Source organism: Thamnophis elegans, chromosome 6 (genome assembly GCF_009769535.1).
Source record: "Thamnophis elegans isolate rThaEle1 chromosome 6, rThaEle1.pri, whole genome shotgun sequence".
NCBI classification, from domain to species: domain Eukaryota; kingdom Metazoa; phylum Chordata; class Lepidosauria; order Squamata; family Colubridae; genus Thamnophis; species Thamnophis elegans.
The window spans coordinates 38996381-39016597 of NC_045546.1; the positions used below are offsets into that span (position 1 = coordinate 38996381).

Below are 20217 nucleotides of genomic sequence, written 5' to 3' on the forward strand. Positions count from 1 at the left end.
GCAGTTCAAATGTACAAGTTTCAAATTGTTTACATTTTGGGCTTTTATTTTGAAGATAACACATTGAAATGTTCTTTTAAAAGAAAACTGATTTATGCAATGGCATACAATTATTGTAGGCCCCAGTCCAAACTCATTTATTCAGAGAGCTTCCTTCTGTGTACATGCCTTAGAGCAGTTTTTTTTTGTTCTGGAAAAGGAAGTGTCTTGGAGAAAATAGCTGAAGAATAATAAATACTGTTAAGATTATGTAGCAAGACAGCCTTTGGTATACCCTAGTTATTCCAGTTTTTAATTTGATCAAAAAAACCCAGCCCCATTGTTGTACTTTTTGATATATATATATCATATCCCTCCCTTTGCCTAAGACCCAGTCAAGAGTTGCTTAGATAAGGCTTATTCCTAGGTAGGCGTTTGGTGTAAGTGCTACAGGCACTCAATGTATGTGTGTACATTATATATATATTATCTAAGCAACTCTTGACTGCACTAAATTCATCAATATTTAGTGGTCTTAAGTCTTAAAAGTATGTATCCTACAGTATATCTATCGTCCAGATCTCCACGAACATATTTTGCTGTTTGCTGTTGTGTTTTGTTTGTCGTTTGTGTTTGGTTTTTGTTGCTTTTTGCTATCACAGATAAAGAGGGCTCTGGGTCTTAGGCAAAGGGAGGGACACGAACTTATTTTTTTAAACGTTTAAAAAATATTTTTAAAACAGGTTTCCAGCAGGTTAAATTAGAGGCGTTCGAGGCAGTCACTCCAGTATTACTTTCACGCTGTTGTCGAGAAATAAACACACCTATCGGTGGTGACTTGTTTATTTTCGGAGGAAAGGCAAAACTCGATCAACCTGAACTTCTCGGCCGCAGAGAGTAAGGGAGGAGCAGGGGAGAGGCGACACCGGCGAGCGAAAACTCACGGATCACGCGCGGTGGGGGGGGGGAGAGCTCCTGCGCTGTGGGGGAGAAAAGGCGGGGCTTGGAGAGAAGGGGCGGTGCTGGTCAGGGCCCAGGCCCGCCTCCTGGGTCGGGCCGCTGAGGGAACCGTGCAAATATTTCTGCCTCCACGGCGGGGAGAGAGAGAGAGAGAGAGGGAGTGCTGGGAGGCAGGCTTGGCTGTGCTCGGTCCCGTTGGGACAATAATGGACTAGGAAGCTAGTCAGAAAGAGAGCTTCCGTCCCCAGGACAAGCGTCGGAGATTCGCCACTTGGTTGTTGTTTTTCAGCCTTAAGAGGGGGGAAAAGTAGCCTGCTTGCTTATCCTGGTTGTTGAAGATGTCTGGAGGGAATACCCGAAGGAGAACTGGTTCCCCCTGGCACAGCAATTTATCTCGCCTTTTTACGAGAAGTTCTTCCAAGGAACAGGAAGACCAGAGCAAAGTAGCCCCTGAACTGCACTGCACACGAAGGTAGGGACGGGGCAAAGTTTGAAGGCAGGAGGGAGACTCTTCCTTCCTTCCTTCCTTCCTGGCTGGCTGGAGTAGGTTGGCTCTCGATCGATCTACCTCTCCTTCGCTCCTTTTTTTCTCTCCCTCCCTCTCCCCTTCACCTTCTCGCCATCCTTCTCCCCGCCCCACCCTTCAATACTTCTTTGGCATCACCCCTTCTTCGTTTTGGCTGAATTCGCCCCAAAACCCAGAGCCGCAAACTTGCCAAACGCCTGTTAGCCCTTGGCGCGAGCTCAGCCAGAGTCGTTCCGTGGAGGGGTTTGGAGAGCGTTATATGCATATAATGTCCCGCAAAATGGGAAGGTTTGAGGAAACTTTTTTGTTAAGCCCGGATAAATTGTCAAGGGCGAACGGTGGCCTTCTGTTTAAACAAAAAACTTTTTAAAGTGTTTGTTTTAAGCTTCAGACGCTAAGAGCATCTTCAGTATAAGTAGTCAAATTTCACATGGGGCAAGGCAGGTGAACTGTACACAAGTCTGGGTCTCAAACCAGTTTGTTGTCATTCAAGGAAAGGTTCTAGATCAGCGGTCACCAACTGGTGGTCCGCAGAAAAAATATTTGCATTTTTTATATTGCACTAAATACTATTTATCTTTTTTTTTACAAAAATCATATTAGTGGTTTGCGGGATTTAAAATCATGAATTTAGTGGTCCCCGAGGTCCCAAAGGTTGGTGACCCCTGATCTAGATAGGGATTACTCTTTTAGGCTCTTTCGTTTCCTCCGGTTCATGCATTTAGCTAGTAAATAAAATTGGATCATTTAAGTTCAAATATTACTTTCAAGCTTTTTTACATTTTGGGGAGTAATAGCCTTTGCCCTCGGAGAGCCTTTTGGCAAAACCTCTTCTGGGTTACAAAGGTATGGAAACTCCCAGAGATGCCTCTGATAATAAAAGCAACTGGTCTAGGAAGAGTGCCAGTGCATCTATTTCTCACATTTTATATTATATTCAGCATTTTATTATGAGCAGCCCCTGTGTGTATATGCACATTTCACATGGGTACTATATAAAATACAAGGTAAAAGTAAGTTAATAGATAGTGGTAATCTAAGCTAATGCTGTGGTGATTTAATATATCTTTTCTTAAAGTTTTTGTAAGTTAGGTAAAGTCTTTTCTCCCACTTCTGGTCAAAAGAGCTTCAGAACAAATCCAGTGAGGTTGAAACAATCGGTTTTGAATTGCTTTCATGTGTGAAACATGTTACACAATTTGAAACATGTTCAAATTGTTTAATGACAATCTTACAATAATGGTCCAAAACTTAACAAACAAGATTGAATCCAGTAACAGTACTTATCAACATAATGCATTTCCCCCCTCCCCCATTCCTTTCCTTTCAGTACACCCTGAAATGGAAAAGGGAAAGAATGAGAGGAAATCCCATTGTAAGAGTGGTTTTTGGTCCTATAATATATGGCAAAAACAAAAAGTTAAAATTATGTAGTGTTTTATTATGCGCCTTTATAATGTTTTATTTTCAAGATTATAATAATAAACTCTAGATAGTAAAAATAAACAGCCATTTTTTTTAAAAAAGGTTTTCATTTCAAATTTTAGTGCACCACAGTTTTGATTGAAGCATTTCCATGTTGTATAATTTAGTAAATAAGAAATTATGTGCCTTAAAGTTGGTTGTTTAAGGAACTGATGAGTTTCCTAGATAAACCATAATTGCAATCTAATTTTGTTTAAATTAAAGGTATAATTACTTCATTGATATATATTTTTATTTTCAGTTTGGGCATTACAGGGAATTATACATGTTTTGGCATTTTTAGTTTTTATTTAAGCAATAATAATTAAGATATAACAGTATTATGGAATTTTTCTGATTATTCAATAAAGTAGACTGAAAATTATTTGATTAGAAAGCATCACTAAAACGCCAAAACTTATAATTCCCAGCAATGATGGTAGTAAACAAGGAGTAAGCTTGACAGAACTCAAACGCATGTTCATGGCTGAACCCATCTTATAGTACCGTGATGGCGAACCTATGGCACGCGTGCCAGAGGTGGCACACAGAGTCCTTCCTATGGGCATGTGCGCCATCACCAGTTGCTCTTCTGGTTTTCGGTGCATGCATGCGTTCCGGCCAGCTCATCTTCATACATGACAGAGCATCAGAAACCCAAAGATCAGGTGGCCAGCGGCCAGAGCATGTGCACTGGCCAGCTGGTCTTCGGGTTTCCAGGGCTATGGCATGTGCACACGCGCATTCTGGTTTGGGTGCTCAGTGGCAAAAAGGTTCACCATCGTTGCTACAGTGATTAGAGTAGTGAAGCATCAACACTTCTTTGCCCTGGTTGTTTCAGCAGAATACCAGTCAGTGATGGCTTTTATGGTGATTCAATTTTGACTATTTTTTCCTTGACTTTTTGCTATCGGATTGCTTCAATGCATTTTAGCATAGACTCAACTTGAGCATATTTCATTAGGTGACTGGGACAATGTTTTGTGAAGACCTAGTTTGTGGATTCTGAGAAAATGGACAAGTTCTTTCCAATTTAAGTTCTTTCCAATTTGAGTTCTACAAAATGCAGACTGAATCATCTGCTACTTGATTTCTTTGAGTTGCCAAAAGGGATATCACTAGATACAAAAAGGTTTCTGTACAAAAATACTTCTTTTAATAATTTGTTTGTACTGACTACCTTAAAGGAAACAATAGTGTAGCCATGTCTGAAGAAACCATCTCTTGATCCAACTGTATTGATCACTTCCACCTAGCCTCTCCTTCAGGCCTGGATGTGGGACAGAAAGTCTTGAGGATGATGTTTGTTGAGATTTGGAGAATGAGCATGAAGCCCTCTTGATCCCATTATACCTCTCAACTTGGTATTCTCTTGTACCACCTATAAAGATTGGTTGAGCGGCGTTCCTTTTTCTCTGTTTTGAATAGATAATTCCATTCAGTAGCAATGGAGGATTTGCACTTGAGGTCTTCACCCATATTTTCAGACCTATCAGAGGCCTCTTTAAGATCAGTATTAAACTGCTGGAGGAGATCAGTTTTGGGTGATGTATCAGCAATGAACGGATATCTGGCTGTTAATTTCTACTGTGGCTAATTGGATTGGATGGAACAAAATAAACTAAAACTAAATCCCAACAAGATGGAGTATCGTTCATTCAAAAAACATCTTGGCTTCTCATTGGGTCCTGTGCCAAGTCTGGATCCAGGTTGCACTCTATCTGAAGAGACATTAGGGTCACTTCCCCTATGTAAGGCTTCTGCTTGATTAGCAGAAAGAAGATATCACCAAGCCTTTGTCCAAATTTATTGTATGTGCTAGGAAAAACTTGGAATATGAGATATTGGCAAGAGTCACACATGCCCTCATTATCTTGAAATTGGACTACTGCAACACACACTATCTAGAACTGCTTTTCTAGACTACTCGGAAACTAAATGGTATAGAATGCAGCAGTTGAGAGTTGCTTCAACAACATTACACCCGGATTAGAAGCACCACATTACTTACCAATATATTTCCAAGTGAGAGTCCATTTGCTGTGGTGGTAAAGGCACTGGACTAGAAACTGGGAGAATATGAGTTCTAGTTTCACCTTAGACACAAAGCCAACGTGGTGACCTTGGGCCACTTATATACTTGCAATCCTAGGAAAGAAACAATGTCAAACCACTTATGAAAAATCTTGCCAAGACAACTACATAGAGTTGTCTAGGCAGTCACCAGGAGTCAACAATGACTTGAAGACATACATATATACATACATGTATACATATGTACATACAAGCAATCTGCCAATTTAAAGTGCTGTTTTTGATCTATAAAACCATTCATGCTTTCGTTCCTTGATATCTTCTGAATTATCTTTTCCAAGCAGAAACTAAGCTCTGCGTACAAGTGTGTGTGTGTGTGTGTGAATGAGTGAGACCTTGGAAGGGGAAGAGATGCTGGCTAGGAAACAATCAGACAAAAGAGGGAGGATCCTCCAAAGGCGTAAAGGTCAAACAAAGAACTCTAAGAAGAATCCGCCCTAATCAAGCAATTTAAAAAGGCAACAGGAAGTTTGTACTTTGCAAGATTCTGTTACTGTAACTTTACAATACAATAAAGAGTTAGATCATATGGTTGGGTTTCCTGTCTAATTTACCTGGGAGGGCTGATCCGGTGGTGCTTGGGGAACTTGAGGTACATCCTGTCAAGAGATACAGAGATAGGTGGCCTCCATATTGTTGGTATTCATGAAGACAGTGAAATGCCTTTAATTAAGTATTTGTTTTTGTTATTGTTTTATTAGAATATTTTAATGCTTATGAACTATCCAGTCTTTTGAAGGATATAAGTCCTGTAATAAATAAGATGAGGTATGATAGCAGTAAATAAATTGTCAAATTAGAAAGCAGGCACCAATTAAATACCCATTGAAATCTTTAAAGTAATAGGAGCAGAGCTATTTAAAAAGCTGGGTCAACAAATATGAAATAAAACTGAAGCTGAAGGACTGGAAAGACTGGTGTATATGGTGTATATGCTATAACATATAATGGAAATTCAAAATAGAACACAAATTATTGAACCATCACATTCAAACAAGCAAAGTTTTACCAAAGACTTCATAACAAAAAAAAAAAAAAACCCAACCCAATAATGCAAAAGCATGAACTCAACAGGTAGGGTTGAGAAGGTTTCAGAAAAGGTAGTTTCTGAATAGTTAACTTGAGAGATAATACAACAAGCTCTGGATATGGAAGGACAATTCTGAAGATGATGATAGCACTCATTAAAATAACAACTGTTGAGTTCCAATTTATAAAGGAAAATGGAGAAAGACAATAGAAATCAGTATTTTTTACATGATTTTGAATTATGGGATGGGAAATTCTAGGGGCATCTTAGATTGTTTAAATTTTTAAGAAACCCCGTGCTTTTTAGAGACAGACACTCTACTTTCATATGTAGAAGCTGAGCTAAAGGCCTGAACTATAAGGCAAAACAAAAAGCAAAACATTGACAATAATATGCAAGTAGCTGTTCTCTTTATTTGTCACATCACTGCCAGCCACTCCTAATTCTTCAAATGTTTTTGAATTTTGTATTTGATTTGCAGGTTGTCTTCATTTAGTGACTGCCTTGAATAGTGACTGTTCACAGTTATGAAAGTAAGGAAAAAGTAATTTTGTGACTATGCCTGCATTTACAACCTTTGTAACAACTTTCAGTCACATGTTCACCATTACACTCAGTAAGCATTGTCTCTGCCTAACAGGATTTTTGTTCCTCCATCCCACAGAGTGGAGACTTTGCCTGAACTAGCTATCTATTCCGGAGGTTCTTTGTAGAATGTCCCTAAACAGTAGTAATCGCAAGTTGTTAAACTCAGCTCTGTGGCCTTAGAACCCTCCAACTAGTTCAGTATTATAACTGACACTGAAGGACCCTAATAAGTTACACACTTTTTTTTTTGCTCCCCTCATAAGGAGCTCACTGGATCCTGTGCTAGCATATTCTTCTGGTGTACCTGCTTATTCTCTTGTAATCCCTTCCTCTCCAATGAATGTAAATAAAAAGATTAATATTCTTCTTGCTAATTATCCCAGCACTGGACTTCTTTGATTAGACAAAAAAGTATTATCTACATTTATTCCTGCCTGGAAGCCTCTTACGGTTTGTTTGTTTGTTTGTTTGTTTGTTTGTTTGTTGTTGTTTTTGCATAGAAATGAAAAAAAAAGCTTGGGACTTACATTTTTAATGATTAGACAGAATAGATTATACAAATAAAGTAATATAATGTAATTGAGTTCAAAATGTATTTGTAATGGCTGTGGGGAATTTTGGAAGCCAATTCTTTATACTTTTCCTTTTCTATTCTTTATTCTTGTCTTGTCTTGCACTTTTTGTTTCTTGGGGTTTTATTCTTTTTCCTTTCTTACTTTCTAGTAGTTTGTGTTAGCTTTTACCTTCTTGTTTAAAAGTTTTAATATACATTATATTGAAAATTACCCTATACTCAGTGAGTTTTATTTAAGCTTAAATTAAAGCTATATTGCTATCCTATATCAGTCTTGGAATGACAGTATCTTTATATAGCCTGAAAATGTTGGAACCTATTTTGAGAACCCTTATCTTCCTGTGTGACTCCAAACTTAACCAATTTTATTGCCAAAACTAATATATTTACTTTCTCTTGCCAGTACTACTTCCTTTTGTTTTACAAGTATTGGTGCCTAATGCTGCAAATAAACTTTGTATACATAATGTGGGTGGATAGCTTATTAAAGGAGGATAGGTTTCTTCCCCTAACACTTCCAGAAGATTTTTTTTAAAATAAAGAACAGAGATGGGAAAATAAACTTGGTATGATGCTTGGATGAGTTTTGACGATTTAACGGTATATTAATATATAGATTTTACAGAGAAAGAAAATGTTTTCATATTATGGGACCCTATTTTTCAGAGTATAAATCACACTTCCCATCCCCTAAAAGAGGGTGAAAATTTTATACACTGAATGTAGACCCACCCACCCACTGGCCCCCATCCTTTGGCCATTTTTGGCCTCTGCCATCGTGTTTTAGACCTGCTCCAGGCTGCAGGTATTGCCACAGATCATCACTGTCTCCATGCCTCATGTTTTTGGCCTCTGTGCCTTGCATTTTCAGTATTTTCCATTCAAGGCTGTGGGGATCGCCAGAGCACATCGCCACCAATCGCCACCTCCATGGATCACATGTTTGGCCTCTGTGCATCGCGTTTTCAGCATCCGCACACCCCATTTTTGGCCTCTGCATGATGCATTTTCTGGCGGTTCTAGCAGGCCATTGCCAATCCCTGCTGCCTTGAACTGCCTGAAAATGTGACACGCAGAGGCCAGCCTGGAATAGCTGCTGCCTGGTAAGACCTGTTCCATGCCATGCCTGCTGTCCTCACCGGAGCTGCCTGAGTAGATCAGAGAGCCGAGGTGGCACAGTGGTTAAATGCAGCACTGCAGGCTACTTCAGCTGACTGCAGTTCTGCAGTTTGGCTGTTCAAATCTCACTGGCTCAGGGTTGACTCAGCCTTCCATCCTTCCGAGGTGGGTAAAATGAGGACCCGGATTGTTGTTGGGGGCAATATGCTGACTCTGTAAACTGCTTAGAGAGGGCTGAAAGCTCTATGAAGCGGTATATAAGTCTAACTGCTATTGCTATTGCTATAGCTGCATGTTTGAAGCTACATTTCAGCCCCAAATAGGGGCGCGCACTCATAACTAGCGAACCAGTTGTTAACGTTCACCTTTGGGAACAGCTGATTGGGGATATTCCGGGAGGCCGATCCACCCGCCAGTCAGCTGCTCAAGCTGAATCAGCCTGCAATAATGTGCTGAAACTGACCAGGGTGTTTGCTAAGGACTCTAGCCAGATGAATACTGATAGATGCTGGCAGGCAGAGGCAGAAGCTTTTTTTTTTCTTATTTTCCTCCCCAAAAACTAATCTGCGTCTTATACTCCCAGCATCTTATACTCTGAAAAATACGGTAATCTCTAATGATTTGGGGTGTTTTATTTATTTAGATGTAGCATGGTGTCTGTACTTTATGAGAATTGTGTGATAGGTATACTAATAAACACTGTATTTTCTCTATTTTTGCCATACCAGTTTGAACAGGATGGCACTCCTATTATGTATTTCCATAACAGTGATACACATTTTTTAAATGTAAAGTATTAATAAAAATCAAGTGGTTTGTAATCTTCTTTTCCACCCAATGTCTTGAGGCTGAATGTATTTCCCATTTTGGAGTTTATTAGGAAAAATGTCTAGAGAAAGAATTAGCAAATGGCAGAAGATTAAGTACTCCCTCTCATCTGTTGCTTTTTCTCTGCAATCTTTCCCTCAGCAGTAGTATTATATTATGTAAATTTTCATCAAAATCTTGTTTGAGCTCATCTTTTCTGTTTCAGTAGATGAACCGAAGTTCCAAACATTATCTTTAGACCTATTCTTTTGAATCTTTCTTCTTGCATCAATTACTAGCTTGGTATAATTATACCAAGTGTTGCACAATTTTTCCTACTGCTTAAAACCTCTATTCTTACCTTAGCATGCAGCCTTTCAACCTTCTCTTTTTTACTTCTATTTTTTCCCTAAAAATAAGTAGTCTTCTAAAGTACTTTGACAAAGTAAACCATAGCCTACATTTTGGGAAGATGGAAAAATGTGCAATAGTCACATCACCACCAGACAGATTGGTAACTGGCTGACCAACCTCACTCAGTGTATTGGAATGGAATTTAATTGAACTACATTGACATGGAGGGAAGCATGTGGTGGGGTAGCACATGGTTATTTCTTAGTCCCTATGCTCTTCAATGTCTTTATAAATATTTAGATGAAGGGATAGAAGGGGAACTTATCAAATTTACATTTGATAAGTTGGGGGTAGTAGCCCAACACTTTAGAAGATAGACTCAAGATCCAGAAGAATCTTGATAGACTTGAACATTTGACCCTATCCAATAAAATACAGTTCAACTGTGAGAAAAGTAAGGCCTTACACTTAGACAAGAAAACTTAAGTGCACAGATACAGAATAAGTGGTACCTAGGTCAACAACAGTATTTGAAAGAGATCTAGGCATCCTAGTGGACAATCACATAAGTATAAACCAGCAGTGTGTTGCAACTGCCAGAAAGGCCAATACAGACTGTATGAACAGAGGGATAGCATCAAGACAACAAGAAGTGATTGTTCCATTTTACACTGTACTGGAATATGTGTACAGTTCTGGCTGCCCCAATACCAAAAAATAAAATTGAGATTCTGAAAAGTATGCAGAGAATAGCAACAAATGATAAAGAATCTGGAGGCTAAATTGTATGGTGAATATTTGAGGGATCATGTCCAAATAAATTGAAGAGAAAGATTGGGGGGGGGGGGTTATAACTGTCTTTCAGTACCTGATAGGTTATCACAAAGAAGAGACTGACTTAGTGCAGGACAAGAATTGAAGTAAAAACTTGTTGAAGAGAGCTACAAGAAATTTTCTGATAGCAAGAGCAATTAATCAATGGAATAGCTTGCCTCCTGGGGTTGTAAGTGCTCAATCACTGGAGACTTTTTAAAAAATAGAGTGGATAGCCATTTAACCTGGATGGTATCGGGTCTTCTGCTTAAGCAGGAATTGGACTAGAAGGCCTATAAGGTAGCGTCCAATTCTATTACTTGAAAGTAGGGGAAAAAGTGGCTACTATTCAACCAAAATATATTTTATCTACATGATGGGGAAAAAACTTTGAAAATGTTGTGCCAAATCTTCACAAATATACATCTATCCAAAAAGGCTTGAAAGAGTATTGTTTCACCTGCAACAGTATCTTATAGGAAGACCACCCGAAAATTATCTGTAAATTGGAGCAATTGTTTATGTGTTTAGAATAGAAGAAGATGTTGGAAAAGAAGCAATGGATTGGAGATGCTAGCTAATAAAGTACATGACTGTAGGTATAGCTGTTGAAAGTATTATGGCCTTTGAAGATGAGGTAGGAAATGCAGGGCTTATCTGCATGCTAAAACTGTTGTGTCTGTTTATAACTTTCAATTGGCCGAATAAATCATCAGAGGGCAACAACAAGGTATTTCAAATGGGATTACTTACAGAATGCATCCAAAATCCAGGACCCATTACTTCTGAGGGTTCAGATTTGGAAATGTGGGCATTTCAGCACTGCCACGATCAGCTGCAGCCTCATGATAATCATTTCTGTGACCTCTAGGCTGGAATACTGCAATGTGCTCTACATGGGGCTGCCCTTGAAGAGCATCCGACGACTTCAGCTAGTTCAGAACGCGGCCGCGCGAGTGATTATGGGCGCACCACGGTACGCCCATATAACACCAATCCTCCGTGAGCTGCGCTGGCTACCTGTTGATCGTCGGGTGCACTTCAAGGTCCTACTTACCACCTATAAAGCGCTCCATGGTAGTGGATCTGACTATTTGAGAGACCGCCTCCTGCCAATTAGCTCCCTGCGTCCCATCAGATCGCACAGAGTAGGCCTCCTCCGAATTCCATCCGCCAGTCAGTGCCGACTGGCGACTACGCGGAGGAGAGCCTTCTCAGTTGCAGCTCCGACATTATGGAACACCCTCCCCGTGGAGATCCGTACCCTCACCACAGTCCAGGCCTTCCGCACAGCCCTGAAGACCTGGCTATCCCGTCAGGCCTGGGGATAGGATTACTCTCACCCCGCCCGAATGTTGAATGAATGTTGTGTTTTTATGGATAATTTTCTTTTATTCACGATTTTTTTTCCTTTAAGTCTTGTCTTGCACCCCCTTCCCCTCATTATTGTAAGCCGCCCTGAGTCCCTCCAGGGAAAAGGGCGGCATATAAATTCTTAATAAAATCTAAATCTAAAAAAAAAAATCTAAAAATCTAAATTTCTAGTGCTCCCTGAGAGTGTCCCACAAGTCTGGGGAAATTAGCAGAAATTCTAAACTCAGTCATGATTGCTGACATTCCCTGCCAACTTCCCACAACCAAATTCAGTGAGGAAGCTGGCAGGAGTTACAAGTTCAAGGCCAGCAGACACGTAAGTCACTGTTACTGAGTGAGGGAGTGAGCAAAGGAGCATGCAAGAGGTGAGATGAACATTGAGAAGGGTACAGAAATGCACAAGAGATACATCACAAATCAGAGAGGGTATGGTGAGGGTCAGGAAGGGTATGTGAGTGGCCAGTGAAGTGAGAGCACAGAGGGACTAGTGTGGGTGGAAGAGGCTTAGCTGAGCAACTTGACAGTTTCCCTCCCAGCTTCCCCATTAATTTTCTCCCTGCAAGTTTTCCACAAGTAAAGTCAGTGGAGAAACAGGAAGGAAACCAGAAATTTCTTCTTCCTACTCTCACTGATTTTTTGTTAGCATGTGGTCATTCTGCTTATCTGTTTAGGTAAATAAATATCTCTGAAATGACGACCAAGCTGAAATGACCCATGATGAGCCAGCTAAAGTGAGGACCCAACAGATCAGCCGTTTTCTAGTCCCCACTACTCCTGTAGTGACACCTAAATAGGACAATGGAGGTTCTCCATTTCAAATAACAAGAACAAGAGGAAAAGGAATAAAAACAGTCCAGGACCTCATGTTCCTTCCTTAGTTTCCCCGGGACACCTCCTTTATGGCAATAACCTAAGTATATTTTCCTACTAGGAGTAAGAAACATTGCATTTTATGGAAGTTAATATAGTTATGTCTCCTGATGTCTACAAGCTTGTTTTTACTGTTGGAATGTACTTTGTGTTGTGTTGTCCCTTAACACTTTATCCACAGCATATATAACAATATGTTTTTATAATCTTATGCAAGAGAATGAGTTGTGTGTACATGCATTCAAATGGAAGATCAATTTATTTTAGAAATGAAGAACCTTACTTTTACAATTGGTTATAATTGCCAGTCTTTAATAAAATAAATATTATTTAAAATAGTTTTTCTTTTTCTGGCCATATTTTAAACTCCGGGCTAAGTTTGTATGTTTGCTATTGTTTGTATTAAGTGTGGAAAGTTATCTGTGTGGAATATATGTTTTCCTTCTTAAAAAGCCATTCAACTATTGTTGTAGACAGCTACTACAATATGGTCTATGTGGAACTGCCTTTGAAGATCATCTAGAAACTACAACTGGTCCAGAATGCAGTGGCTCTCACAGTGTTTGGCATCCCTAGGTTTGCCAACATTATACTTTCGAAGTGTGAGAGGCCTTGGGCTTCTAGTTTTGTTCCATTGTTCCATATAATCTTAGCATGGGGCCAGATTATTTGTGAAATTATTTCCCTGACAGTATATTCCCATTCTATCAATAAACACACTCCAGATCCCCTAAATGTTGTGGGACCTAGCACCCTTTTTCCTTAGCAGTCCCTGTCCTATAGAACATCTTCCCCTTGAGACCTAATAGGCTCTCCTCTCTTTGAGTAGGCTATAGAGAACTAGTTTGTCATCCAAGTATTGGAATAGGGTGAGGTTAAGACTGTTTGACTGCATTGCGGGGGGGGGTGTGTGTGTTGGTTTTGTACTGCTACTGTGTGGAACCTACAATTGTGTTTCTTAAAATGGATGGCTATAGAAGTATCTTAAATAAACAAACAAAAGTAATAACTCTAGTATTTTTCTTTTATTATGGAAGATCTTGGTTTTAAAATTGTTTTTGTTTTGGAGGAAATTTGAATGAAATACTTGGAGCTTAACTGAAATCCAGCATATAATTTGTTTTCACTTAATTTGATATTGCATATTTTATACAGTCTAGTTTCCAAAAATACTTTTTGGTCCTAACCTACTGAAATATAAATTGTATATTGAGAAATATAACACAAAATTACTCCGAAGTAGACAAATTTGTGTTGATTTCCTCTGATGTTGATGCTGTTAATTTAGCTTATTCAACACTTAACCATGTTTGAACTTAAATGTTATCTGAGTCTTCTACTGTATTAAGTCTTTTAATTCAACTCATTCTTTACTAATTATTCAAATTCTAAATTGTTAACCATTTAAATTGGAAATTAGTTGAGCTAATATCATTTCAACTGAGCAAGAACAAACTTCTCATGTGTCTGTCTCTATGACTATAAAAGCAAGACACTCTTAGGAATGATATTTATTATACCAAATTTGAAATAAATTTAAATTTAAAATAAAGAGATATTTAAATTTTATATAATTTAAATACGTGATTTATATACGCAAAAAAAATAAATTTCTTCCAATTTAGGATTAAATTATTGGGAAATTTATTATTACTTATAATTTTATTCTATACCAGCCATCCAGTATCATTGGATATTAGATAGCATTCAAATCTAATCAATAAGCAAAAAACTTTGCAAGGCAGTTACAATTATAGCTACCATTATGTAAGGATAAGGGACAAAATTCTAGATTAAACAGATGGTAACCTTAAGATAAAAATCAAATTAACTGACTAGTTTTAAAAATATACTACAGAAGAGTTGTGTTAAAAATAGGAAAAAATATTGGAGTTTAAAAAATGAACTTGGAAAGTTTATGACAATAAAGGAAATGCTTTGATCAGGTTTAGAAAAGCTGTCTAAACACAAGAAATGCCAAGATGACAGAAAGCAAGCAGGCAAAATAAATGTGTTTGATTTCTGCACTTTCTTTCAAAAATGCTTTTGGACTTTCAAATAGGTTACATCTCTTTCTCTCTTTTTCAGTGTTGAAATTAAGGAAGATGAATCTACGGATGTGATTTCTCCAAGAAAAGAAAGCAGTCCTCTTCCAGAATTATTAAAGGTCTTTCTATTTATTATTATAATAGGAACCAGACTTATGTCTTATTCTTTGTAAAAACTATCAGTTTATTTTTGTATGGGTTTTCCTGTATTGTTGTCTGTTTCATTATATGCAGAATATGTTGTCCTGAAATACTTTGTGTGTATTTTTTTAATTAAATAATAATTGCCATCAATAATGGCATGAAATGTTAAATTAAAAGCAAGAAAATAGATACAATTCAAGCATAAATGTAATTAATATATATTATGCCAGCAGTTCCAATTCTAGCTTTTCAAAACTAAATATTTTAATGAGATAAGAAAAATATAACATGGCTATACAGTGTACATGTTTCAGTAGAGCATTGTGGCATCTGTGAAACAAAAGATTTTTCTGTACTCTATCTTGCCTATACCTTATATATAATGTAATGCTTGTAATGATAATTACTTAGACAGTGAAATGACTTTTGAATTATTATTTATTTATTTATAGAATTTAAATTTCTCAGAATCACAATATGCCCATGTTGACTTCTAATATACAGCACAATAAAAACCATCAGAACATCAACAGATTCATATGTTTTCTGGCTTCATCTCCCATCAGTTCCCAAAATTTGGGATTTTATAAAGATAAAAAAAAACTCTCCACAGGTAACTAAGGCAAAATTCCCTGCTAGGAGTAAGGGGAAAAGAAAGACACTATGTGAGAGACATTAAGGAAAAATTCTGCATAAAAGAATAATGGTCTGAAGAATTAGTGAAATAGACACATCTTATATAAGCAATAGTCAGATATACTGCCCATAGGTAAGAAGAAAGAGAAAAAGATACTGGCTTTTTAAAAATAGGCTTTCTTGGGGAAGAAGCCTGGCAGACATGCCACTTTAATCATTCCTGGGGGAGGGGGAGATTTATTAACTAAAAATAGCTGCTAATGCTGCAACTGTTTATTTTTATGTAATGCTATTACATCCATTACATATGAAGAACATATATTTCAAAAAATAAAATGCAGATCTCATAGTGAAGATTCTTTTTCATGTAACTTTTAGTAAAAGAGCTAGTTTTCTGCCTTTATAGAATCAGTGTTATGCATACTTAGCAATGCTCAATGTACTGTAGATTTAGATAATATTATGTATGCCCTGAATAAAGCACTGGCATTAAAATTGTACATTAATGTATTCCAGTACACTTAATGAGAGCCAGTATGCTTAAGCAGAAAGAGCTCTGGCTTTAGATTGGGAAGACCCTCATCTTCATCTCTTAAGAAACTGGCATGCCCTTATTAATTCTCTTATAGGAACAATACAATGAAAAGAACTGACTATGTGCTTACCTTATGCTTCCTATACTTTCATAGGAAAGACAGGATACAAATCTAGTTCCTCTTCAACAATTGATAAAATAATCTGTTTCTTTCCTTGTAGGTTTCAGTCTGTAAAAATACAGATTTCTGTACAGAAGGCTTGAATAGATCTACCACTCAAGAGGAATTAAAGAAAGCAAAAAGTCTTCCTAGTTTGATTCATGAAAGCAAGGCAAACAATAACAATAAACGGTCTAAAGAAGGATTTTTGCAATATCTTGGGAGTTTATTTGGTATTTCTTCTAAAACATCATACAAAGAAAAAGAGCCTTCTAATTTTGAAGATGGACATTGCAAAACTAAAAAAGGCTTTTCAGATCAAGATAGCCATCAAGACAAAGGACATACTGAGCATCTCAAATCAAATATACTTGTCATTTCAAATTTTGGAACTGAACAGAAAATATCAAGCAAAGATGAAGACAGTAATTTAAGAATTAAATCTAGTCCACAACATTTACAGGAACCTCAGGATCAATCTGCTGAAACAGCCAAGTGAGTTCAAATATAGTATCTAAATATATTTTTAATTTGATCTCATAGGATCATAAAAATTTTCTTCAATGTTATTCATATTGAACAATTCATACTGTATATAAAATAGTTCTCATCCTGTATGGTCTACTTTTTAAAGATTCATCAGTGAGAGAGTCATGCAAAAGATATAGTCTTATATATATAAAGTTTGAATTTACAAAATTAAAAACAAAGAATGAGGAGAGATTATAAACATTTTACATATTCTTTATCAGTTGAATCTAATAACGAAGGAGGTATCAAAAATAAAAAGATGGTTAATTTGTAAAAATTATATGCCACTCATTTTAATGACATTATCAGGCAAATTGTAGAAACAGTAATACAAGAAAAAAATGAAGTAAGCATATAGCAGAACTAGCTTTAGTGAAGGCGAATCACATAAATTCGGCAGAGATAAATACTACTATCTGGTTTAGTCACTGTAAAAAGCAAAATGCTGGACTAAGATGGTCTTTTTATCCTGAAGCTGGAAATTAATACCTACACAAATGTTTGTTTCTTTATGCATTTAGTGAGTCTTGACTCTTACATACTACATCAGCAAATTCATAACCGTTTTTAGGGAACAATTTTGGAAATGATTTGCCCTTGCCACTTTAGAGCTAAGAAAAAATAACTGGCCCAGGACAACTGCTAAAATTTAGGCAAGGCTAAAACTCAGATCTTCTCAATCTTAGTCCAGTATATTAATCTTTAGAGCAAACTGTGTTTCATAGGTAGGTTTACACAAACGCAGCTACTTCTGCAACATCACTCACTATTGCAAAACAGAGTTTCCCATTTACAGGAAACAAAAAAGCATCTTCGTAACAGCAGGAACATGAGAGTACATGAAAACAGAATGGTTACTCAGTAGAAAATCACTCTACAGAGATTGGAACATATTTGATCATGTCCAGGGTCACTCTTTTATGTTTCACAAACATGGACCCTGGATATGAGCATAGTTTTCCATGGAGTTTTCTTCATGTATGCCTTTTGCATAATGAAAATGTGTAGAGAAATGTGAGTGGCTTGTTTTATGCAGATAGATTCACAGTTTATTACAGTTTAGAAAATGCAGTACAGTGTTTTGAATGACCAGTTTTGAATATCTTTCAGATCTGTCTCTTTTGTGCTTTCAAGTAGTGCTCACTTAATGACAATAATTGGGATTGGAATTTCTGTGACTCAGCAATGGGATCATAAGCATGACATCCCATGCCCACATCATTTAGCAATGGCAATCCTAGCCATTGGTGTCATTAAACAAAGATTACCGGTCATTAAATGAAGACATTCTCACAACTTCCTGCCAGAGTCCAATAAGCAAACTCAGTGGGGAAGCCGGTAGGAAGTTGCAAGTCCAGGTAGTTTGTAAACATGTGAGTGTGTAAGTGATTGTTGTAGCATGGGCGCAACAAGGCTGGGAGTAGTTCTAGGGGAGGAAGAAGCACAAAGGCCTCCTGTGACACAGCATCAGCATGCTAAACCATGGGTGATTTTTGCCAGGTGAGGGAGCGTGTGCACAAGGGTGATTTGGCTATGGTTGACTACTACCAAACAAGAGAGGATGTGGCCAAGTTGGGATGGCCACTGCCAGAAGGGAAGTACACTATATCATTCTTGGGCTAGACATCAGTCAGCAGGGAAGATCACAAATGATGAGCATGTGACTACAGGATAACCCAAACATTATAAGTGGGACCTGGTTGCCAAGTACCAGAATCATGTGACTGCAGGGATTCTTCGATGGCTGGAACTTTGAGGACCAGTTATAAGTACCAGTCATTCAGTGCCTTAACTTCAAAAAGTTGCTGAACAAATGGTCATTAACTGAGAACTACTGGTGTTGAAATGACTTTTTGTCTTGGGCAGTAATGGCACAATTTTTCAACAGTATTCAATAAAGTATATGACTTAGAAATATATTATGGCATTTTTTTATTTTTTTATGGCAAACAGTTCTTTATGCATTTTTGTAAGGTTAGTTAACAGGTAGATGTAGCTGTCATAAAAATATTCTATAAGTTACAACAGAAATAAAGAGCTTAATTTGAGCTAAATTTTCTCTATTTACTATTTCAATTTTTAAAATATATCTTAAAACAAAGTGGTTTATAGACTTCGAACTAAATTCTGTAAACATAAAAGCAAACATGCCAATACTATATTATATAGTATTATCTTCTTTTTTCCGCTCAAATGTTAGATGTTTTATTTCAGTGAAAGCTGTTAGGATTAAAGTGTTTATCAAACATCTTGGGAGCTCTGAAATACCAGATGGAACTATTGAAATATATAAGCTGCTTCTCTCCCCCACCCTCAAAAAAGAATAAGGATGGCATCAGAATAATCTCTCCTGGCAACATTATTATAGTTTCCATTAGCATTATGCGGGCTGTTAAGTGCAAGAGAATTTGTATTTATTTTAGATTCATTTAGTCTCTATTCACTTGTACTTATATAAAATACATTTAAGGCAGAGATTATACCAATTATATATAATCCATGACAGAATATCACTTTTTATAGGTTGTAATACCTGACTCATACATCTTTCTTAATGAGACATAGGCATTTTATTGTACATCCCAACAGTAGCTGAATATGTGACCTACATACCTGATTTTACAGTCAATAGCTTTCTTTAATTTCATTTATATAACATGTGCTTACATCTCATTTATGCTTACTAATGTCTGTATTACAAATCAAATACTATAGGTACATTGCTTTAACAATGCTTTTCAATTGAGGCAAAGTTATATTCAGTTTAAATCATAGAACATTATGTTACAGAGGAAGCATGCTAAAAGTTATCCATGCATGTGTGCACCGAGCTTCACTGAATTGCAAATAACAGTTTATTGGCACATAGCCTTCAATATAGCCATCATATTTTTTTAATAAAATCACTTAATCAAAAATACATGAGCGGAAAGTAGGTTTATATTTGTTCAAATCCTACGTACTGCTCCAAAAGAAAGAAATGTTCAAACTATTTTAAAGTCTAATAATAAACTGTTGTTTTAAACCACAACATCAAGTAACTGATACTTAGCTTTTGCATTTTCTGTTCCCATATTTTTAAAAATGGTGCATGTGAGGATTTTGTACATAGTTTTATAAAGTAAAACAGCCTTTGTACAGGTAGTCCATTTGTCTACTAAACAACCATTTCTTTAGTGATTGTTCAAAGTTATAGTGACAATGAAAAAGGTGACTTATGACAGTTGTTCACACATAAGACTGTTGCATCATCTTGGCCACATGATCAAAATGTAGATGCTTGGTAACTGTCATGTGTCTATGACATTTGCACTGATACAGGGTCATGTAATCACCATTTGCAACCTTCCCAGTTGACTTCTGGCAAGCAAAGTTAATGGGAGAAATCAGATTTGCTGAACAACTGCATGATTCACTTAACAGCAAGCAATGATTTGCTAACAACTGTGGCAAAAGGTTGTAAAAAAAGAGCATGACTTACTTAACAACTGTCTTGCTTAGCAGTGGAAATTTTGGGTTCAATTATGTTTATAAGTAGAGGACTAACTGTAATACCTTCCAGATGTTTTGCTATAACTGCCATCATTTTAATAATAGCATTGGCTGTTATA

The 20217-nt window shown here is 37.1% G+C and overlaps 1 protein-coding gene across 2 annotated transcripts in view; it reads left to right on the forward strand.

Annotated features, from left to right (window-relative positions):
* Positions 1–1059: 1059 nt before the first annotated feature.
* CRYBG3 (crystallin beta-gamma domain containing 3) overlaps positions 1060–20217 on the forward strand; it is a 67088-nt gene continuing 47930 nt past the window's right edge. Inside the window, exons 1-3 of one of the 2 annotated variants that reach the window (XM_032219283.1) lie at positions 1060–1411; positions 14641–14719; positions 16137–16570. In XM_032219283.1, the coding sequence (XP_032075174.1) occupies positions 1278–1411; positions 14641–14719; positions 16137–16570 (647 nt within the window). In that variant the 5' untranslated portion in view covers positions 1060–1277. The remainder of the gene's footprint in view (positions 1412–14640; positions 14720–16136; positions 16571–20217) is intronic. The other variant, XM_032219282.1, reaches the window with a different exon arrangement.